Here is a 23,505-nt window from a genome sequence, read left to right on the forward strand (position 1 = left end):
GTGGGAATTATAGTGCAATAGCATCTAGGAAAGGTGGGGCCAGTGGCCCCCCTGTGGCTTCTTCAGAGGGGCCCTTCCTGTACAGGGCCCACTTTGAGCAGGTCACCCCATTGCTATAGCAACCAAATAACCATAGCAACACAGTTTCCATAAGAACCAGGTATCTCTGCAGCTTTCCCTAGCAACCGAATGCCCAGAGGGATGCTGCTCCCATCTGTAACTGGAGCATCCTCACAGACTAAACACCCAGGAAGGGACCGGAGAGTCATAGCAAGCGCAGCTGGTGGGTACATGGAGTTGCGGGGAGGGGAGAGGAGAGCTGTTTGGTACAGATTCCAACATTCAGAGCCATTCCTCGAAAACAAACTACAGCAGATGCCGAATGGGGCCGCTGCCTCCTGGGTCCCCTTTGCTTGCCCTAGGCAGCAGGCTCGTCAGAATGAGGCCAGTCTGGTCCTTCCACACTGCAGATCTGGAGCTCATTTTCTCTCTGATGGGGAACGTGGGGAATAGGTGCAAGGAAGGAACAGGGCCACACTGCCTGAAGCTGATGAAAGTTGCAGCCCAAAACATCTCAGGGCACCAAGTCGACAGCGGCTGAGAGCACACATGAACATCACTGGGGCTCCTCAAGATCAGAGAAGTGTTCTACATTAGCAGAGAGCTGAGCTGCGATGCGGCTGAAGCTCAGCGGAATGAAGCAGGCTGTGCTGAAAGGAGAAGGCTTTTACCCTGCCTCAGGATCACTGAGACTGGAGACTTAGTAAAATAAGAAAAGCTACTTTGCTTATAGAAATACAGAGTTGATATGAAAGACGTAACTAGTCCTACCTAGCTAACTGAATTGGAGGTGCGCTGGACATTCACCCCATGCTAGAGAGAGACAGGCAAAGACAAAATGTCTCCTCTCTCTCGACTGGATAGAGAAGAAAACTGGTAAATAGGAAGGAGAACGAGAGGGCAACTCCCTGGGAGCTTCATCTTACCTGTCTTCTTCAGCCGTAAACCGAGTACAGGTCAGTGAGCGTCCAGCCACCTTGGAGGACCAGCTAACTCCCCTCAGGCATGCACAGAGAACCAAGTGGGAGTTGCCCTTGCCACACTTCCAACAAGAAACCTGTGAAGTATTCATGAGCCCAGTCACCAGGAACAGACAAACCCTTCCTCCCAAGACTCTTTTGGGCATGCTTCAAGGTGCTGATGTTGGCCCCCAAAGTACTGCATGCCTTGGCTCCCACATAGCGGCTTGGGGCAGCTGTGGTGAACCTTTGGCCTTCCAGCTGTTGTGGGACTATAACTCCCAACAGCCTTAGCAAGCATGGCCAATGGCAAGGACTGATGGGACTTGTAGTTCAGTAACACCTGGTGGCCCAAAGCTTCCACACATCTGGCTTAGGGTCTCATAAGAACCTGCTGGATCAGGCCAATGGCCTCTTCTCACAGTGACCCACTGGATGCAGGAGAAAGGGACCAAATGAGAGGAAATGTCCACACGTCACCTCTTGGTTTACCTCCTAACACTACTGGCTGGTGGGCCTGCTCAGGGTGAGTGAGGCTAATGGTGGTGGAACAATCTCACATGAGTGAGAGTGAACATGCTTTTCCTACTTGGAAGATTTCCATATAGAAAAATGTCACATACAAAGCAGCCCTCCACACAGAGAGCTGCACCAGCGCACGCTCCAGCAAGCACCTCTACGTCTTGGAGAACCGGACTCATGAGGTGGCAAGGCAGGAAGCAAAGTCAGCTTCATCTCCAGGAACTTCTCATCCTACACAACCCTCTCCCCCCACCCCCAGCCTGGTGCAGGCGTGGGGGGGAATCAATCACTCTAATAAGCTCACTTTCCCTGGCAGTCCAACTGCAGTCCAGAATCAGCAGCTGGGGCTCCCTGGGCAACAGTAGCAGCCCAAGAAGCTGTAGCGTAGGCACCAGTGCTAGCCCTCCTCTGCCTGCTAACCCCACCCCACAAAAACAGGCTGCTCTTGCAGGCTCCTCTCTGTGGAGATGACGCCGCCCCCTGCCCCCCCGGGAAAACCAGTAATGGACTAAAAGCAGAGAGGAGACGGGAGTGAGCAGATTATTATTGTTATTATATTATTATTTCAATTTATATGATCCGATGCAGCAGAGGCTACTAGAGGCTCCTGTGAGGTCCAGTGCAGGGCCCGGCACAGGTCTTGGCTGGAGCTTCTCTCACCCCTGGGCAGTTACTTCACAAGAGTGTTTTAAGGTATGATTGGATTTTGGACTCAACTGCATCTAAGAGTGTCCGCAGAAATATTTCTGAGGGAGGGAAGAAATGTCTATTAATTGTTATTGCAGGTCATTGGCAACCCTCTCCACCCACCATTACATTTGGAGTTACAGTGGGGCAATTGCCCCCCTGCCCCTCCGCAGATGCCCTTGATTGCATCCTATCACCCTAACTCCAGAACTGCCGTAGGTAACAGCCCCTCCCCAATCTCCCTGCTGCCTCCAGCATCCTCCTGCAGAGGACAGAATCCTTCTCCTGGCAGGAGGGGCCATTTGCCGTGCTCCTCCCCCACAAGAGAAGCCAAGGCTGCCCTCCTGGGCCAAGACTAGCCTTGCGGCATTTGAGAAACAAAACTGAACATGGGGTGCACTTCCACAGAGGAAAACGTAAATATCACTTGCAGGATGATGCCAATGTGCATGGCTGTTAAAGCTCTCCAGGGCAGGGAGAGAATCACTCAGCAGTGCACAAATAACCATCCCCACCTCCACCTCCAGGCTGCTCAGCTTCAGACTAGCAGAGCAGGCTGGTTCTCCTCACTATAAAACCTCCAATGCCTTTCCTATCTCAAGAGATCTTTTGTTTTTGAGGTACTTTTTGCAACAAAAGTTAAAAATGAACTGAACGCCTCTCAATAGCAGGCCCCAGCCTAGGGAAAGAGCAGCGCATGACCTGAGAGTTAGATCCAATGTCAGCTGTGACATTCCAGGGGGTTATCCAACCGTGCAGCAGAGCAGCCAGATGGAGATGGAGGGTGCCAAGCAGAGCACCCTCAGGGCAACAACAGGCCTGTGTTTTCCATTCAGGGACAGTACCCAAAACAATAGCATTGCAGGAGGGAATAAAGAAGGGTGGCTCAAAGCCAGCATGGCCACAATTGCACAACACAGGACAGAAATCCTGGCTTTACAGTCATAGAATTGTAGAGTTGGGAGGGGCCTATAAGACCATCAAGTCCAACCCCCTACTCAATGCAGGAATCCAGATTAAAGCATCCCCAACAGGTGCCCATCCAGCTGCCTCTTGAAGGCCTCCAGTGTTGGAGAGCCCACCACCTCCCTAGGTCATTGGGTCCATTGCCATACTGCTCTAACAGGAAGTTCTTCCTGATGTTCCGTTGAAATCTGGCTTCCTGTAATCTGAGCCCATTATTCCGTATTCTGCAATTTGGGACGACTGAGAAGAGATCCAGGCCCTCCTCTGCATGGCAACCTTTCAAGTTCTTGAACAGTGCAATCATAATGCAAGAAGAACCAATCCAAACTCTGCCAGGCCTTAAGTACAGCGGTTTTTGATATTTTACCCTAGTCCAGTTCCAGCTACAAAAAAAGGAGGGCAGGAATGTTGGATCGAGAGAGCCCAAGCCAGGGACTGGGTAAAGCTTCTAGCCCTCAGGCATGCAATGGGATGAGCCCCCTCCTGCTTTGTAGCCCCACTTGCGTCAGGCAACCCATCTGCCTATGCAAGGGGAAGTGCCAACAGACTCCAGGGTGGGCACTCAGCCATAGCCAAACCCAAGGAGGGCCATCCCCAAACATGGGAGGGGGGCCTTTCCTGCTGAGCAGGTGCACACACTCACCTCCCTAGCCACTCTCACCACGGCAACATCACTGCCGTGCATGGGGCCTGCTGGTTTTGAGGGCTCCTCTGCCACACGCAAGGGGGACAAACTTGGGAAGGCTCCTGGCTGCAGATGGCCGGCAGCTCCACTGCTCAAGGCCTGGGAGAAGGGAGACCCCCTAACCAAGACTTGAGGGAGCTGAGGGTTAGGTTCCCCCTCCCCTCCCCAACTCTGTGCAAGGAAAGATCACAGGCGCAAGAATGAGAACACTCAGGCTGCGTGGCTGAAACTCTGGTGCCCGCCCCTGTTCCAGGAATCACTGGAGAGCAACCCCTTCCCTATCTCCCCATGGGGCAGGGGCGCGTGCAGGATGGACAGGCCCTGCTGGACTGCCCACACATTCATTCCATACCACCAGTGCCCTCCTTCCAAATGAAGCAAGTTAGGGGAAAGCAGCAAAATGGGAGGCAGCCAGCTTCAAAAATGTTTACATATGAGAGAGACAGGTTTTCCATCCTACAAGGCTGGTATCTTTCCACGGCCTAAGTGTTGATTTTAGACACTGGGATACAAGCAAGGAGCAGACTTCAGGTAAGAATTTGCACGTTCTGCACACTGTATAGGGAGGAGAAGCTCCCAGTGAGCTAGTTTTGCAAAACTGTAGAGCTAAACTGTAGAGCTTGTTTCAGCCAGAAGATGGCATGGCTGCAGGCTAAAACTTCCAATTCCAGATAAGACGTACAGAACGATTACAGCCACAGGAGGACTCTTGGAATTGTTATTAGTCCAGGAAAATTTCTAGGAGTTTTTTCCCTTTAGGTTGTCCCTTACTGAAGAACAAGGAACAGAACTGTGAACGAAGCAGAGGGCCTGGCAAGGAGAATGTGCCTGCTCTCCCCCCAGGTGGCTCCTCTTTCTCCTTCCTCACCACCAATACCTCAGCAAGGCACTTTTCCTTTGAGGTGGGGTACAACAGCTGCCGCCGCTGCCACATCCTTCCCCTCCTCCTGCTCCAGGCAAGGCCCAGGGCCCCAAGCCTGAGCTCCCGCAGCCGCCTCCCAGCAGAAGCCGTCACCAGCAGCAGAAGCAGCCGGGGGCGCAGCAGCTGAGCGAGCCCAAGGACTTGGAGAGGAAGACCACAGTGAAGCAGCCAACAGCTGCGCTGTAACAAACACCTGCCGCCCTTCTGCCTCTCGGGAGCTGCCGCCCCCGCTAACACCACCTCCTCTTTCTTGGCAGTGCCGGTCATGATGTTATTTGGTATTTTATTTAATTTTTGTAAATTGTATTGTTTTTCTTGTATTCTTATACCTGTGTTTATTTTTCTTTGTAAGCCGCCTTGAGGGCCTTTGGCTGAAAGGCGGGGTATAAATAAAATTTAATCATAATAAAATAGTGGGGGGCATTACATGCGCTGGGCTGGATGCAGTACTTTCGCAGCAGCTCTGACATCAGCACATGCAAGCACAGGGGTTACACTCCAGACGTGGGAACTGCTCCAGCCCCCTCACCTCACCCCCCCTCCCAAAGCAAAACCCACAGTGCTGTCAAGCACCCCACGTTCACTGAAGTGGGGCTAGGCCAGAAAACACCCCCTGGAGAGCAGGCGTTGCAGAAGCCGTTGACCTCCTTCCTGCCCACTTTGGTCTTCAGCAATGGAGAGAGGCAGAGAAACAGGCTTGTGTTGGGTGGCAACATTTGCTTCTACTGCACCACCAAGATTGTGGCCGTCCTTATCCCATGCCCCTTGTAGACTGCTTCTAGGTATTCAAAACAGTGTGCAACTAATCAAACCCAGAAATTGTTAAAACAAATTGACAGGGCAATACAAAATCACTAGAATACCAACACTACAATCCTGTGTTAAGTTTCTAAATGGTAAGGCCAGCTCAATATGCATTTGGCTAAGAGCTCTGTGTAGCGTTTCAGACTAAGCCAGACTCCAGCTGCCACTTCTGTCATGGAGGTTTTCCCAAAGCGCATCTTCCTGCGTGGAGATGCCGTCCAGTTTACATGAAGCAGCCACTCAGCCACCTTCTGAATATCTGGGCAGCCACTGCAAACAGGAAAATCCAAAGAAGGATTTAGCCAAGCTGCTGGAGTCATCAACAGACCAAGACCTTATTTTTACCATTTATTTCATAAAACGTAACAGAGAAATGGAATTAAACGAAAAGTGCACAAGTCACTCAGTGCTGTTGTACCTGGCCATGCAACACTGGTCTTCTTACAGTCCCACACAGACCCCCTTCCTGACAGCCCCTCTTCTTGCTCCCAGATGCCCTCAGGAAAGACCACCACGCAGTTAGCCACTCTTCCGCTGGACCAGTTTTCCCAAGGAGTCAACCCAGCCCCAGGTGGAAAGTGCCTGTCGTATGCCTCTAGCAGCGACTGGAGGGAGCAGCAGGAGCCCTTTGGGGGAGATGACACGGAAGTGGCTCCAGTGGGGGAGGTAAAGGTGGCAGCGACAGCAGCAAGACTCCCCCTCCAACCCATGGGAATGAAGAGCAGGGAGGAGCCTGCTAATTTGGCCAGTACCCCCCCAGGGGCCCTCCTGTCTGTAGCATCACACGCTTAACACAAAACACTTGGTCCTTGCAGAAGGAGCAAACTGTCACCAAGACCTGCAGAGACTCTCGTTCCAGGTTCAGGAGTCAGCATCATGGCATGGCCCCATTTTGACTCTTCATTCAAAAGAGCAATTAACGCTGCAATCTAAAAACTTTCAGCGCCTCCTTTTGCCCCCCCTCCCCAGAAATACATTTCCTAGCAGTTAAATTATTTCTCTCAATGTTCCCCTTTGCTTGGCATCACCTCTCGTTTCAAAGGCTTCTGTTGTTGTACAGTTTTTAGGCCTGCAGGACAAGACATTCTTCACATTGTTAACAGATCCACTGATATGAGAGAGGAACAAGAGGGGTGAGGAGAAATTCCAGAGACACTGTGGGAGAAGATCTCTGTACCAAAGACTATTTGCATCAGAATTTTAAGTAATTATATCAATCTCAGAATATATTTCAAATTGCATTTTGATCAACATACAAAGATCCTAGTATGACAAGAAACTTTCACAGTTCATTGTGTTGAAGACCTCTAGAAATTCTGCTGGATAAGTCTTGCAGGTGTTTCTTGACCTGAGGGGACAAAGACATAGTTATTTACACTGGAACTTCTATCACAGCAGAACGCCAAAAGAAGGAGGTTAAGCAAAGAGCTGCAAGTTTCTGTCAGTTTAAACTGGGCATGTTTAGCCTGGAGAAGAAGACTGAGGGGAGATATGATAGGATAGCACTCTTCAAGTACTTGAAAGGCTGCCACACAGAGGAGGACTGGGCTCTCTTCTTGATCGTCCCAGAGTGCAGGACATGGAATAATGGGCTCAAGTTGCAGGAAGCGATTTCAGCTGAACATCAGGAAAAACTTCCTGTTACAGAGGTACAACAATGGAACCAATGGCCTAGGGAGGTGGTGGGCTCTCCAACACTGGAGGCATTCAGGAGGCAGCTGGACAGCCACCTGTTGGGTATGCTTTAATTTGGATTCCTGCATTGAGCAAGGAGTTGGACTTGATGGCCTTATAGGCCCCTTCCAACTCTACGATTCTATGATAAAGAGCTGCTCTCCTGCAGAAAGGTGTCTAGCGCATCCACGACCCTTCTCACCAACAAGGCGGTTCTGAAGCCTTGTGCAAATTTCTCCTCCACACTTATAATGACTGCATGGAGGAGGAGGAACAGGATCTCACCCCCACACACAGTCCTGACCTCCTCCCCCTTCAGTGGAAGGGCATCTACTAAGAGTGAGTTTTCACATCAGATCAAGCAACCCAAGAGGGGTAGATGAGTGAGTGGCTTCTGACAGATGCCCGCAATTTGGGGGGGGGAGAATGGAAGGGGGAGCCTAACAAGGTTAGAGGGATGAGGGCACAGCTAGTGTCAACATCCAGCGCTGGCTCTTGTGTCACTTACGCTCAGGCTCTGCCAGCTGCTCATTTTAGCCACAAGATGCTCCTGGATGCTGCATCCCTTATCCCCTTCTTCACTAAACACTAATCTAGGATTCCATTTTGGATTTCCCAAAGCTTGTAGATTAGAAATTGGGGATACTCTACTCTAAAACCAGGTGAGAGCCTGGGACATTTTTTATTGTGCTCCACCCCCGCAGGCAGCTTTGTCCAACCTGGTGCCTTCCAGATGTTTTGGACTACATCTCCCATCAGCCCCAGCCAACAGCTGTGCCCAGGAGCTGAAGTGCAAAACAGCTGGAGGAACTCCATGCAATCAGAAGTCAGCCTCCCAGAAATAAACATATAGCTACTACAATAAAACTTCAGACATGCTCCAAGTATTTGGTCAACAAAACCCCTCCTTGCGTTTTGTAAGCTGCTTAAAAATTTTGCATTTGACATTTTATCCATTCACTCAGTCTGGAAAGGTCCTTTTGGAGCCCTTCATCTCTTTTTGTTTAAATGACCATGAACAATTTAGTATCATCAGCAAACCTTGCTCACCCCTAACTCTAAGTCATTTATTAGACAGGTCCCAATAATGATTCTCAGGAGACACCACTTTCTACTAAAACCGCTCAGAGAGCTTCGGCTATGGGGCGGTATATAAATGCAATAAATAAATAAATAAATCCCTCTATTGGAAAAACTGTCCATTTATTCCTATTCTGTTTCCTGCTGCTTAACCAATTCCTGATCCACAAGATGACCTCTCCTCTTATTCCATGACCGCTAAGATTACTCAGGAGCCTTTGGTAAGGTACTTTGTAGAAAGCTTTTTGAAACTCCAAGGACACTACATCAACCATATTACCTCTATCAATATGCTTGTTGACACTCTCAAAGAACTCCAGTAGGTTGAGATAAGACCTACCCTTGCAGAAGCCATGCTGGCTGTGCTTCAGTAAGGCTTGTTCTTCTATATGCTAGGTTATTTTATCTTCAATAATACTTTCTATCGGTTTTCCCAGGACAGACATTAAGCTAACTGGCCTGTTTTTTTATGGGATTCCCCCCTCAACCCTTTTTTAAAGACTGGCATTACACTGGACACTTTTTAGTCCTCAGTATGGAGGCAGATCTGAGGGACAAGGTACATATCAGCAATTTCGCATTTGAGTTCTTTGAGAACTCTCGGGTGGATGCCACCTGGATCCGGCAATTTGTCTGTTTTTATTTTTCCTATTAAACCTAGATCTTCATCTCTCTTCACCACTATCTGCCTCAGTTCCTCAGCCTCCCTTCATGCAAAAGTTCAAGTACAGGGATCTGCCCTCTGCCCTCCACTGTGAAGACAGATGCAAAGAATTTGTTTAGCTTCACTGTGATCTCCTTACCCTGCTTTAGCACACCTTTGACTCCCTTGTCATCCAAGGGTCCAATCACCTCCCTAGAATTTTTTGTGGGTTTTCATGTTTTAGCAATGTGCTTCTCAAATTCTTTTTTAGCATCCCTTATTCTTGCATTTCTTTTGCCAGAATGTGTGTTGCTTTTTATTCTCCTCACTTGGACAAGACTTCCATTTTTTGAAGGAAGCCTTCTGACCTCTAACAGCTTCTTTGACTCTGCTCATTAACCATGCTGGCACTTTCTTGCCCCTAATAGTGCCTTTCCTGATCTGCAATATACACTCCACGTGAGCTTCTAATATTGCGTTTAAACAACTCCCACGCATTTGGGAGTCATTTGACCCTCTGGACTTTGCCTTTCAACTTTCTTTTTACCTATCCCCTCATTTGGGGGAAAATTTCCTCTTTCGAAATCAAATATGACTCTGTTGGATTTTCTTGGCAATTGGCCATTTACATGTATGTTTAATTTAATAGCCCTATGGTCACTGCTCCCAATCAGTTCGACAACACTTGCATCTGGCACCAGGTCCTGGGTGCCACTTAAGTCCCCAGTCGCTGTCCCTCTGGTCAGTTCTAGGACACAGTCACTTTAAGGTATCTAGAAATTTTACCTCTTTGTCACGACTGGAACATATATGTGACCAAGCAGATTATTTGTGAAAACATGCCTTTTCATCTCCAGAACTGTCTCTCTACTGCACAAGGCTGCCCCAAACTTTCCACCCTCACTGGGAGGAGACCACAAAAGCACTCCAAATAAATGTGTGAGGGGAGAACAGAGGCTCCTGGACTCTCCCCTGCCTTGAGGATATCGCCCAGCAGGACTTTCCTACCAACCTTGTAGCCCAGCTCTTTAGTCTTTTCTTCAAGCACTGCGTATTTCTCTTTGTTGCTGGTCAGGTGCTCCTCATCTCCAGTTCCTTCTACGTGCTTCAGCTTCTGGTGCGAGATCTCAAGCTGTTTCTGGTAATGATGATGCTTTTCAACCTTTGCTTCAAAGTGTTTCAGTTCTTCCTAGAAGACCAAATATTATTACTATTATTATTAAATTTATTACTTGCCCTTCACCAGCAGCTCCCAGGGTGGATTACAACGGTTAAAAATTCAGTATTAAGAACAATTAAAACAAATTACAATCAAAATGCACGCTTTCGCACCTCTGGGGGCTCAGCAGATCCTCAGCATTATTTTTATGCAAGCCACATCCACCAAACGCTCACGAACATAAGAAAGGATGCAGACTACTAGAACTCTGTTCCATAAGGCACTCCGGTACTTTTCAGGTACGGATGTTTGTTACAAAACATTCTGAGGCAGCCACCAGCATGACAAGAAGTGCCTTGCAAAACTCACCATTTCCTGCCAACCTCATTTCTGATGAACACGTCCCAAGGGTGCCAACTGGAACTTTTGGGCCCACCAAATTTTAAAGTGGAGAGACAACACTATTGAATTTGTCTGAGTCAATAGGATATTGAGATGATCAAAATTTAGCCAGAAAAAAAGCTTAACATATAGCTTTAAGCACGCATACCCGAAGGGATTCAAGTTCTTTCTCTGTAAAATTGGTCGATTTAGCCAGATCCCACAAATCAATCACTCGGGGCTCCTCAAATTCTGGAGGAGGAAATGAGGTAGACTTCAGTGTTGAAACACAAACAGCTACAGAGCTAATATGTTTTATTTTTATTTGTTTTACTTAGTAAATACTTGTGCACAAACAGAGAGATAGTTGTTACAGTTGGTCAATAAACATTTCCGATTATCAAGCTTCAGCTAAGAACCTGGGATTGTACACGTTTTATTCCAGTTGTTCAAAGAGTGCAAGAGCCCGCTGGATCAGGCCACAGCTCTACAGCATCTTCATTCTTACAGAGATCAACTAGATGACCACAAGCAAGACCTGAGTGCCAACAGTGCCCTTGCACCACTGCTGCTCCCCAGCAAGTGGCACCCCAAGGCACACGCCTCGGATCTTGGAGGCAGCTGCCAAGGTGCATGGGCCAGGAGGGAATCCCCTGCAAATGGAACCAAGGCTGCCTTCGAAAAGATGTGGATGGAAACCAGAGAGACACCTCCTCATGCAAATCATGTTCCACAATGAACATGCACAAGGAAGGGTTAGCTACACGGCTGGATCTGCCAGGATGAAGCCTCACATTAAGAGGCAAGGAGGACTTCTTTTCCCTCTCTTGCCAATCACTTGAGATGGAAAGGGGGGATCCTCCCCAGCCTCAAATGCAGGTTTGCAGGCCACACTTGCTGGCCCCCGACCCCTCATGGGACACCCTGGGTCAAAAAACCCCAGCAACCACATATCCGCTTCCATGGCAATGTGAACCTTCAGCCCTGCTGCCTTCCTCCCAGCCCAAGTGCAGCTCTCCACCGCCTGCACCCAAGGGAGGCATCTGGCTGGCTCAGACAGCTCTAGACAGCTTTTCTCCAACACTCATCAGGAGGTCTCACAGGACCTGCCTCAGTCCAAAATGGGTGTATCACCAATACCAGAAGACAGCTGTGGTATTCACGAAGACTGGCCCAGATCCACCTGCCTCCCAGCCACGTGTGCCGCCCACGCAAGGGAGCCACGGAGTGGGGCCGTACCACTGCTGGAGTCGTAGCCCTGATGAGTAACTCTGCGCAGCCGCTCAAAGCCCTGATTGATGCTGTGCAGCTTCTCCTTGAGCTCCGAGTGCTTGTTGTGGAGCAGCTCCTGCTTGAGGGGGATCTCTTCTTCCAACGGGGTGATCATATTTTTATGGGTGTCTGGAAAAAATGTAAAATGCCATCAACTGGAGCAAACTGTGAGGACCTAGAAATGCATACAGGTTCTAGAGAAATCTGGTACTCTCTTCTCATCCAACCTGGTCACATTGTAAAATGGGAGTCTGCATAAGACACTACCATAAACAACACAGTATTAAACATTTGGGAAAAAAATGGACTAAATAACTAATGCTCAGAAACAGAAGCTTCCCCTTCCACCCACCCCACTAGAAAATGGCACCCCCAGTAGAGCCTTCAATTCCCCAGTAAAGAGCCAGCAATGGAGGAAACAGATGAAACATGCACAGCATCCAAGAGGCTTCCTCAAGCAATGAGTCTGGGGATTTGTCTTGAATGAGCTCACAAGCCACACTTCCCACAAGCCACCTGTGCAAGACTTCCAAATCAGCTTTGGACATGAACCTTGATGACAATGCTTATAAAAGCCTATTACTGGAATCCCGAGGAACAATTGTTTCCGGCACGTGAAATTTAGCTTGCAGCACTGGTCTGAGATTTGCTGCTAGAATTACCATGGTGTAGCATGAAAATATCAAACTATTCCTACTGGTTCAAGCTGCAATCACAGGAGCAACTGTGACATTTTGCAGACAATCTGAAACATGATCTTGAGAATCTTCTGTGTCTTCAAGTTCAGCAATAGAACAATTCCAGCCATCTAGATTTTCTGCTTCCTGAAGATCAACATTTGAAAGGTGTGTAGGTGGAGAACAGGCTCCCTCACAAGGGCTCCTTCCTATTTAAAGGAAACCTTCAGGAGTACCTGTCTCCTCCAGCCCTCTTGCTGCCTCCAACAACATCCATCATTCTGTGTGGCCTTTAATTTGCAGGATCCAATTCCTGCCAGACTGGAAAGCAGGCAAATCCCTACTCACTGGGAGACCTTTCAAGCCAGATGAAGAGCCAAAGCCCTCCATCGAAGTTCCTAGGATACTGGGATTCATGGTGCCTTGGCCCACTGTGGAAAACAGGAGAGTCCTGCTGATTCAGGCTATCAGGCAGGCAGGTGCTGCCAATTAACTGTGCATCCTGTTTTGGGTCCTCTGGCTGTTCTGTCATTTTATAACACTAGCATGAATGTCAAGGAGGGAGGGATATAAATGAGCCAAAGTGGTTAAGGCACGTGTCAGCAGACTTTCAACCTACATGTTGTGCTCAGAGGGACAAATGAAGTGCCACAGACTGCACTCCAAGTCTGGTTTGAAGGGTGACCATGCCAGGAAATGTGCCATGTGGCTCTTTAAATCGCTTTCAGGCTGGGATCTAACCCTTTCCCAATCGCTGTTACAAATGCCCCTCACAGTTCACAGGATGCCTCATGTATTTTGTACCCCAAATACCAATAGTCCTGTGCAAAAAAAAAAATTTTTTTTTTTTGGGGGGGGGGGGAGGTTAAAAAAGGCAAGAATTTGCTCTTACTTGCCGTGTCGGCTGTGCCCAGATTCTCTGCATTAGGTGCCTTGTTAATCCAGCCAACGAGGGCTCAATGCCTCTTCTCCAAGAAACAGTCACCACCAAGACACAGGAAAATTGTGAGAAGAGGAATCCTAACAAATACTGGCGACCTTAAGATGGGGAGGGGGAAGAGCTGGCTCTGCATTCACAGAATGCGCTGCTGGTCTGCAGCCATCCTTGGCAATGCGGCACTTCGCGCAATAGGAGCCCTCCCACTCCCCACGTTCTCCAGTTCAGCTGTTGGCTGGATTAGAGACCATTCTGAACAAAATAATTACATATGCATTTTTAAAAACTCACTGGCTTTTAAAAAACTTTATTTGCTCTAATATGATTTTTATAAGGTTTTATTGAGTCACTGCTTTATTAGGTTATGTGGCTATTTTCTACTGTTGATTTGTTAACAGCTGCATTTTTTATGGAATGGGTTGGTGTGTGTGTCCAGATCCAGCAGCATTGACTAAAAGGGAGAACTTTTGGATTTACTCTCTGGACACATTGGCACCACATGGCCTGAACCTGGAGGACAGTACCACCACTACTTAGCTCTGCAAGTGAAGCCCCTCTGAGCATTCCATCCTCAAAGCTCTATAACTGCCACCTTGGTAACAGCATTTGTATGTTAGCAGCTGATGAAGGCGGAGGCTGAAATGTTTTGTTAATGCAATAAAAACCTCTGTTCGGTTAAATTACGTTCATATATATTTTTAGATGATTAATGGAATCCTTATAGGGATCCAGAGCAAGCTTGAGTGAAGTTCTGTTTGTTGCTTTCAAAACTGTTTTATATATATATATATATATATATATAAAAACCAAAGAAACTTTGGCCCCGCACTCAGTTCAGCCGCTGTCCCCTAGCCATGCCTGTCCCTTGACGTTGTCCCACCCCTTAGCCACAGTCCCCATTAGGTCAATGTTCAGTTACCTTCTGTTCGACTCACAGTCTCTAGCAGAATATTGTATTCATGGACTTTCTCTTTGTGGTGCCTGAACTCCCTCCACAGCTTATCCAGCTCTTCATCAGTGAACTTCCCTGACGTTTTGGCCTTGAAGAGAGATCCAAAGAATACAAGTAACAAGAGCGTAATTCTGACCAAATTTGCCAAAGTAATTGCCTTTAATGTAAATGTCCTGCCTTCAAGTAGATTCCGACTTATGGTGACTCTATGAATAGGGTTTTCATGAGGCTGAGAGGCAGTGACTGGCCCAAGGCCACCCAGTGAGCTTCATGGCTATGTGGGGATTCGAACCCTGGTCTCCCAGGTTGTAGTCCAACACCTTGACCACTACACCACACTGGCTCTCTAAATTGCCTTTAGGCAGGGGTATATCCTATTTTGTAGAATATCCCATTCTGGAAGGTGCTGACTGGAAGCCAGCTTTCAGCTGAACATCAGGAAAAGCTTCCTGTTAGAATGGTACGACAATGGAACCAATGACCTCGGGAGGTGGTGGGCTCTCCAACTCTGGAGGCCTTCAAGAGGCAGCTGGACCACCAGCTGTTGGATATGCTTTGATTTGGATTCCTGCATTGTGCAAGATGTTTGACTTGATGACCCTACAGCCCCTTCCTACTAGTCTATGATTGCAATTGTGGGATGCACAGCATTTCTTCTGAAGCATCTCACTTTGCCCTGCATCTGTGTTGGAACTGCTTTTTAAGATGTTTTTAAACCTTTTTTTAAAAGATGTTTCTTAAAGATGTTTTGTTTTAACATATTTTAAAGCCTGTTTTTAAGATGTTTTAGAAAGTTTTTAGTGTTTCTGTTTGCCATCCTGGATTCCTACCGGGAGGAAGGGCAGGATATAAATCTAGTAAATAATTATAGTTTTCTCTCCTGGTCTTAACAAGGAAACCTTGTTTTGATACGTCACCAGCAATGCCCGATTATGAGTGAGGTGATTGCAGGCTGTGTCCTTTCAGCTCCCAAGTGTTTCCAACCAAGAAACAATCAATCATTTAGGAAGGGAGTGTGCAAGGTTAGAGAAACAAGTAGAATATTGCAGAGACGAAAATGTTTCCTCTGTCACCTTTGCAGACAGAGAGCTGCCACTGCATATTTTGGAGTTCACAGCATCAGAGTTGGAAGGGACCTCAAAGATAATGTATTCCAACCCCCACCAGTTCAGAAATTCAACTACCATCGTTTTTAAGAGTATTTCTGCATTACAAGCTTCAAGAGGAACAGCTCTCAATACAACAAACAGAAGAACTGAAAACAAAACCACACAAGGAATGATGCCCTCCCCCTTGGGAATAAGCCAGACAGACCTTATTCCACAGCTTCTCCAACCTGGGATCATCAAGTAGATCGTTTTCCAGGCCATCTTTGATGTAATTTGTGTCTCCCAGCTGAGCATCTTTCTTTCCGTTCATTCCATATTTAGCCATAATTACTGAAGGGGAAACATAAGCCAGAAGAAACCATGTTCAGGGACCCTTTTCTCTCCAGCCCAAATATTTTGCATGCAACACTTTTCTCCAAAAGACAGAGGTGGGCAGAAGCCAAATCAATGGACTACTAGCCAATTTCTGGCAGGCAACCACTTGCTAGCTGCTTGTGCGACCCCCTCTCCCCCCGGCATCTAATTAGCCATTACGGGAGACAGCATTCTGGATTAAATGGACAAAGCAACATGTGTGTCCTTGACCAAGATGGCAGACTCAGGACCATTTAATACACATACATCATGCATAAACTGTTACAAGATTTATTTATTTATTATTTGATTTATATCCCGCCCTTCCTCCCAGTAGGAGCCCAAGAACCTGATGATCTTGCCTGAGAAAAGTCAACACACTGATGGGCCAAGAGTAGTGCTGGGGGCTGACCATTGTAGCAATCTGCGCAATTTCTTGCAAGCTTAGCGGGCGCGAAATGTCTACCTAGGAACACTGTCCTGCTTCCCTGCCTCTCACCCTGCCCTAAATCCTGCTCCTGTAGCTTCTACTTAAAGGCTGTGATACCAAAACAGAATCTGAGCGTGGATCTCCCAAGGAGCCTCAGTCTGGGAAAACCTAATGGAGGCAAGCTCAGGCATGAGCTGAACTTGAAGCTGTTGCGCTGCAGCCAACTCAGAAGGGACAGGAAGGGGGGAGGCATGAGTTTCAGGCACCTCCGCAGCCAGAAGAAGCAGAGTTGGGGATTGTTGTGTCTGAGCAGGATCGTGCGGGAGGGGGGCAGCCTGCTCTTCAGCCAGTTCCCATGAGTAAAGCCCTTTCTGAGGAGCCGAGCGCACTGCCCCCAGTTGATGCAGAGGACTTGGGGGAGGAAGCTTCAGAGTCAGTGCCAGCTCCTCCTTTTCCAAGCAGTTCCCAGGAGGATTCCAGCGTGGCACCGCCCCCTGACCTCGAGCCTGTTATTCGGGAGCAGGTGTCTTCAGATGAGCTGTTGGATGCGCGTCCCCTGTCTCCTCGTTCCCATCGCCGCGAGAAACGGACAGGGCAAAGACAGGAATTACGAAGGAGTCAGAGATTACGTTCAAAAACATTTCCTATATAAGCCTGCCACTCCCAGTAGGGGGTCGTTGAGTCAACTTCCTTCACACGCTGCAGAGCATGTCTAGAGTATAGTTAGGGACTTTAGTGAGTTAGTGTAGGGTTTCCTATGAAGCGCAATGCCTTTGATGTATCCATTACTCTAATAAAGCGAGATTTACTTGCACACACACTCCAGCCTCATTCTTTCGGCTCTGAACGGGACAAAAGCAGACCAAGGCTTGCAAGCAACTCCACAAGAATCAGCGCATGCAACTTTAGCAGAACACGGAGCCAGCAAAATTGCAAAACTGTTTGCAGGAAGTACTGTTGATTCTTCCTTGCAACAGAATGAAAGCTGCTCTCATAAGAACATAAGAAGAGCCTGTTGGATCAGGCCAGTGGCCCATCTAGTCCAGCATCCTGTTCTCACAGTGGCCAACCAGGTGCCTGGGGGAAGCCCGCAAGCAGGACCCGAGGGCAAGAACACTCTCCCCTCCTGAGGCTTCCGGCAACTGGTTTTCAGAAGCATGCTGCCTCTGACTAGGGTGGCAGAGCACAGCCATCACGGCTAGTAGCCATTGATAGCCCTGTCCTCCATGAATTTGTCTAATCTTCTTTTGAAGCCATCCAAGCTGGTGGCCATTACTGCATCTTGTGGGAGCAAATTCCATAGTTTGACTATGCGCTGAGTAAAGAAGTACTTCCTTTTGTCTGTCCTGAATCTTCCAACATTCAGCTTCTTTGAATGTCCACGAGTTCTAGTATTATGAGAGAGGGAGAAGAACTTTTCTCTATCCACTTTCTCAATGCCATGCATAATTTTATACACTTCTATCATGTCTCCTCTGACCCGCCTTTTCTCTAAACTAAAAAGCCCCAAATGTTGCAACCTTTCCTCGTAAGGGAGTCACTCCATCCCCTTGATCATTCTGGTTGCCCTCTTCTGAACCTTTTCCAACTCTATAATATCCTTTTTGAGATGAGGCTACCAGAACTGTACACAGTATTCCAAATGCGGCCGCACCATAGATTTATACAAAGGCATTATGATATTGGCTGTTTTATTTTCAATACCTTTCCTAATTATTGCTAGCATGGAATTTGCCTTTTTCACAGCTGCCGCACACTGGGTCAACATTTTCATCGTGCTGTCCACTACAACCCCGAGGTCTCTCTCCTGGTCGGTCACCGCCAGTTCAGACCCCATGGGCGTATATGTGAAATTAAGATTTTTTGCTCCAATATGCATAATTTTACACTTGTTTATATTGAATTGCATTTGCCATTTTTCCGCCCATTCACTCAGTTTGGAGAGGTCTTTTTGGAGCTCTTCGCAATCCCTTTTTGTTTTAACAACCCTAAACAATTTAGTGTCGTCAGCAAACTTGGCCACTTCACTGCTCACTCCTAATTCTAGGTCATTAATGAACAAGTTGAAAAGTACAGGTCCCAATACCGATCCTTGAGGGACTCCACTTTCTACAGCCCTCCATTGGGAGAACTGTCCGTTTATTCCTACTCTCTGCTTTCTGCTTCTTAACCAATTTCTTATCCACAAGAGGACCTCTCCTCTTATTCCATGACTGCTAAGCTTCCTCAGAAGTCTTTGGTGAGGTACCTTGTCAAACGCTTTTTGAAAGTCTAAGTACACTATGTCCCCTGGATCACCTCTATCTATATGCTTGTTGACACTCTCAAAGAATTCTAATAGGTTACTGAGACAGGACTTTCCCTTGCAGAAGCCATGCTGGCTCTGCTTCACCAAGGCTTGTTCTTCTATGTGCTTAGTTAATCTAGCTTTAATCATACTTTCTACCAGTTTTCCAGGGACAGAAGTTAAGCTAACTGGCCTGTAATTTCCGGGATCCCCTCTGGATCCCTTTTTGAAGATTGGTGTTACATTTGCCACTTTCCAGTCCTCAGGCACGGAGGAGGACCCGAGGGACAAGTTACATATTTTAGTTAGCAGATCAGCAATTTCACCTTTGAGTTCTTTGAGAACTCTCGGGTGGATGCCATCCGGGCCCGGTGATTTGTCAGTTTTTATATTGTCCATTAAGCCTAGAACTTCCTCTCTCGTTACCACTATTTGTCTCAGTTCCTCAGAATCCCTTCCTGCAAATGTTAGTTCAGGTTCAGGGATCTGCCCTATATTTTCCACTGTGAAGACAGATGCAAAGAATTCATTTAGCTTCTCTGCAATCTCCTTATCATTCTTTAGGACACCTTGGACTCCCTTATCATCCAAGGGTCCAATCGCCTCCCTAGATGGTCTCCTGCTTTGAATGTATTTATAGGATTTTTTGTTGTTGGTTTTTATGTTCTTAGCAATGTGCTCCTCAAATTCTTTTTTAGCATCCCTTATTGTCTTCTTGCATTTCTTTTGCCAGAGTTTGTGTTCTTTTTTATTTTCTTCATTCGGACAAGACTTCCATTTTCTGAAGGAAGACTTTTTGCCTCTAAGAGCTTCCTTGACTTTGCTCGTTAACCTGCTGGCATCTTCTTGGCCCTGGCGGTACCTTTTCTGATCTGCGGTATGCACTCCAGTTGAGCTTCTAATATAGTGTTTTTAAACAACTTCCATGCATTTTCGAGTGATGTGACACTCTGGACTTTGTTTTTCAGCTTTCTTTTTACCAATCCCCTCATTTTTGTGAAGTTTCCTCTTTTGAAGTCAAATGTGACCGTGTTGGATTTTCTTGGCAATTGGCCATTTACATGTATGTTTAATTTAATAGCACTGTGGTCACTGCTCCCAATCGGTTCAACAACACTTACATCTCGCACCAGGTCCCGGTCCCCACTGAGGATTAAGTCCAGGGTTGCCATCCCTCTGGTCGGTTCCATGACCAACTGGTCTAGGGAATAGTCATTTAGAATATCTAGAAATCTTGCTTCTTTGTCGTGACTGGAACACATATGCGGCCAGTCTATGTCTGGGTAGTTGAAGTCACCCATTACTACCATGTCTTCTTAAGAGATTGATACCATAAGCGTTAATGAGGTCATGGTGACAGTGTTAGCAATTATAATGGCATTACAGTGTGTCTGAATGCATCACACAGTTAGGCATGCACATTTCTAATGGGAAGGGGAATCACCCTCATTTTTCTATTTACTTATTTGATTGTTTTAAATAAAAGCCTCAGTTACACAGTGTTGCAAAGTCTGGCCTACTTTTAACCATGCAATTCTTTACCATTTAGGTTGCGTCTGAGCTTGGCTTCTTTTTCTCCATCTTCATCCAGCCCTTCAGCCTTCAGTTTTTTCCAGCTCAACTCATCCTTTTCTTGAATTTTTAGGTCACTGTGGAGCTCTGCCAGTTTAACAGCAGAGAGGTGAAGCTGTGAAAACAGAAGGTATGCCGGGACGGGGTGAGAAGAAGCAACTAAATCAGTTGCACTGTGCTCTAAATTCAAGTGGATTGCAGCTGCACCACACAATGAATACAAGCAGCCAAGTGAACATCATACCGCTACAGCAGGCCCTTAACACCTACTTCATCTACTTCAGTGCCTCAGCATTATAATTCCCTGGCTGCGTGTGCTGCAAATGAATGGGGCTAGTGTAGGTGGACCTCTAAGAGGGTTCCAACAATCATCCCTATAATGGGGCCAATCGCTTAGGAGGGGGTTTAAAAGAACAGCCAGCTGTAAGTCTCGGGTATGGAAGAAAGGGACTTAAGTAAAACCCAACCTGTGGCTTGGGCTGCACCGGTGGGATACGGAACACCAGCCGGTAGGGAAGTCTGGAAGTCAAAACCTATTCCGCCATTTTAAATTTACCAAGACACCTGAGAAGACGACTTCTTGTCAGATTCCCTACGGTCCTGATCCAAGACCAGCTTCCTGACAAGATGGCCGAGAGGGGAACAGAATCTGAATCCCTGCCCGGCCTTGGGGCCCTCACGGGAGGCTCTGCTGTTTTGACGGTCTCTGACCCGCTTTGCAAAAGGGCATTAATAAGAGGGTTTCTCTCCTTGGATGCATGGGGGGGGGGAGATGGACCAGGCCAGCTGCCTCTCTGCTTCCTGCCCCGTCGCTGCCCCACTGACAGGCTCTCCCCCCACGCACACGCCCGCCCTGCCCGGCTCCGGCCCGGGGAAGAAACTGCAGGCTGCCAGCAGTAAAGGAAGGCTCTCCTGGCTGCCGCCTCCCCCGCCTCTTTCCCGGTTCCGGCCTGTCCGCGGCTGCTCGGCCCAGGAGGCGCCTTCGGGAGGTCGCCCACGAAGGGACGCGGGTCAATGCGCGGCGCCCTCCAGCCGGCCAGCTTCAATCGCGGCAGCCCAGCGGCAGAGTGGGAGCGACGGAGGGAGGACGGAGCCGCCCAAAGGCAGGCAGGCAGGCAGGCAGGCGCCCGGTGGGCCCGCCCGGAGCTAAGACTCCCCTCCCGCCTCCAGGCGCCTCACCCTCTGCGCCTTCGCCCACACTTGGTTGAGCCTGACCAGGCGGAACTCCGCGGGGGGGGGCTCCTCCTTCGCCGCCTCGTTGGCCGCCCGCGAGTACTTGCCGCCCGCGACCGCCTGCGCCGCCAGCGCGAGGAGAACCGCCCGCAGCATCCCGGAGCCCGGCCGAGGAGGAGGAGGAAGAAGAGGCAGAGGCGGCTGCAGGAGAGGGAACAACTACGCCGCCCACAATGCACTGCTCGCACTCTGGGATTGCCCGGCCCTCCCCGCCGGGACGTCCCTCGAGCAAACCAAGGGGAAGGGGCGTGGCTCCAGGAGGGACGGAGCGGCGGGAATCATATGACAGCACACGCCCGCTCAGCCTCCCATTGGCCGCCTGAACACCGAGCCAATACCCGCTGCTAATTGGCCAGCGAATCAGGGCCAGCCCCCGTCCCCCACAGAGATAGGAAAAGGGTAGAGAGCGGCACGTGCCTACAGGTCTTGGGTCGAAGAGGGCTTGGGCTGGGGGGGAGTAGATGAGCACCGGGCCCCCTCCCACGAGGCGCAGCCGCGAACTCCCGTCCTCGCTGCTGCGCCTGGGGCCGGGGCTGGGAGGAGAGGTTCGCGGAGGGGCCTCGAAAGGAGCTTTCCAAGCAGCAGCTGCTAATGCTGCCGCGGTAATTTCTTGTTTCTGAGCCGCCTCCACCAATTTTCGATTGGGCAAAATTTCTTCGGTGGGCCCCGCCCTCCCTGTATTCCCTCGTTCTGATTGGCCCTGCCCACAGCTCTGCGATTCCTATTGGCCGCTGGCCCGTCAATCGGGAGCGACCGGACCGCCAACCTCTCCCTTGGAAATGAGTGGGTGGCCCCGCCTTTTCGTTGCCAGGGCAACCAGGTACGCTGAGGGAGGCGCAGACACGCCCCCTGCCGGAAGTCCCCGCCCACCGCCCCCCTCTGTTTAGGTTGGACCCCTCCCAGCTCAGCCTGAACGCCCCCTGGCCCTTTGGGGGTGAAGAACCCCTCCCTCTCCCTGGTTACACCTCATCCCTCCTGGGGGGAAACAATACTTTCGGGGGCCCAAAGGTCAGCGCCCCACGCCCCTCCTCTCCCTTGACGTGCAGCCTAAGAGCCTCCTCACCAGAAGCAGTCTACCACACAAGTTCTAGAGTGGAGCTGGATGAAAGCCCTTCCCCCATCCCCAAGCCTCACTTTCCCCCTTTCTGGAAGCCCGCCCCCCAACATTCACACACCGGCTGGCATCAGTCCCGAACCTGCCTTGAACCTGGAAGAAACTGGTTCCCAGTATGAGCCTGACTGGCTGACGAGGAGGAGGGCTAAATACATATTCTCCCCACGCCCACCCATGACGCCCCACTAGCCTCCCACAAGAGGCAATGACGGCCACCAACCTGGAGGATCTGGAAAAAGGATTAGACACGTTCATGGAGGAGGAAAAGGCTGTCAGTGGCCACTAGCCACGATGGCTAGGCTCTGCCTCCACGGCCCGAAGCAGTATACTTCCAAATACCAGTTGCCAGAAGCCACAGGAGGGGAGAGAGCTCAGGTCCTCCCTGTAGGCTGAGCATGCCCTGCATAGTGGGAGTGTGACATAGGGTTACATTCAGGTATGCCCTGCTCAGAGTTGACCTATTGAAATGAATGAACCTAAGTTAGTAATGTCTATTAACTTCAATGGGTCCACTCTAAGTAGAAGACTAGCATTGAATACCACCCCCAGTCAGGAAAAACCCAATGAAAAATGGCCTAGAGCAGGGGGTGGCTAATCTGCAGTCCGTATCCAGCTTCTTAGAAAAGTGGGGTGGTGGTCTCCCATTGTCCCTACATTGGTCATTTCTAAAAAAATACTTTTTTTAGGTTTTTAAAAGATTAATGACTGCTTCAAAGGGTCTCCTACTGCGTTTGTTGAAACTTTTGCCAAAAGGATAAGGCTATCAATGGCTACTAGCTGCAATGGCTATACTCTGGCTCCACCGTTGCAAGCAGGGTGCTTCTGAATACCATTTGCTGGAAACTGCAGGAGGGGAGAGTGCTCTTGTGCTCGTGTCCTGCTTACAGGCTTCCCATGAGCATCTGGGAGGCTGGACTAGATGGGCCCCTTGGGCCTGATCCTGCAGACTCCTCTTATGTTATAAATGCTTGGTGTACACCTCCTCCAAAATGTTGCCATTGAAAAGATATATTATTTGTTTTGTTT

General features: G+C 48.8%; 1 protein-coding gene across 1 annotated transcript; it reads right to left on the reverse strand.

The window, feature by feature from the left end:
* Window positions 1–5,940: 5,940 nt before the first annotated feature.
* LRPAP1 (LDL receptor related protein associated protein 1) lies at window positions 5,941–21,614 on the reverse strand. The gene is made up of 8 exons (XM_061612656.1): window positions 21,312–21,614; window positions 20,103–20,247; window positions 15,695–15,819; window positions 14,348–14,468; window positions 11,782–11,943; window positions 10,712–10,794; window positions 10,015–10,191; window positions 5,941–6,953 (listed from the first exon to the last, which is right to left on the reverse strand). The coding sequence occupies exons 1-8, from the start codon at window positions 21,459–21,461 to the stop codon at window positions 6,888–6,890; spliced, it is 1,029 nt and encodes a 342-aa protein (XP_061468640.1). The 5' UTR covers window positions 21,462–21,614; the 3' UTR covers window positions 5,941–6,887.
* Between the last annotated feature and the right edge of the window lie 1,891 nt (window positions 21,615–23,505).

This window comes from Rhineura floridana, chromosome 1 (genome assembly GCF_030035675.1).
Source record: "Rhineura floridana isolate rRhiFlo1 chromosome 1, rRhiFlo1.hap2, whole genome shotgun sequence".
Classification (NCBI taxonomy): domain Eukaryota; kingdom Metazoa; phylum Chordata; class Lepidosauria; order Squamata; family Rhineuridae; genus Rhineura; species Rhineura floridana.

Excerpts from the sequence above, each read along its gene's own strand:
- LRPAP1 (XM_061612656.1), bottom strand. The coding sequence starts at position 21,461 with ATGCTGCGGGCGGTTCTCCTCGCGCTGGCGGCGCAGGCGGTCGCGGGC. Across the intron at positions 14,469-15,694 it reads TGGAGAAGCTGTGGAATAAG|GCCAAAACGTCAGGGAAGTT; the intron begins GTCTGTCTGGCT and ends TCTCTCTTCAAG. Across the intron at positions 11,944-14,347 it reads GACTGTGAGTCGAACAGAAG|ACACCCATAAAAATATGATC; the intron begins GTAACTGAACAT and ends CATTTTTTCCAG.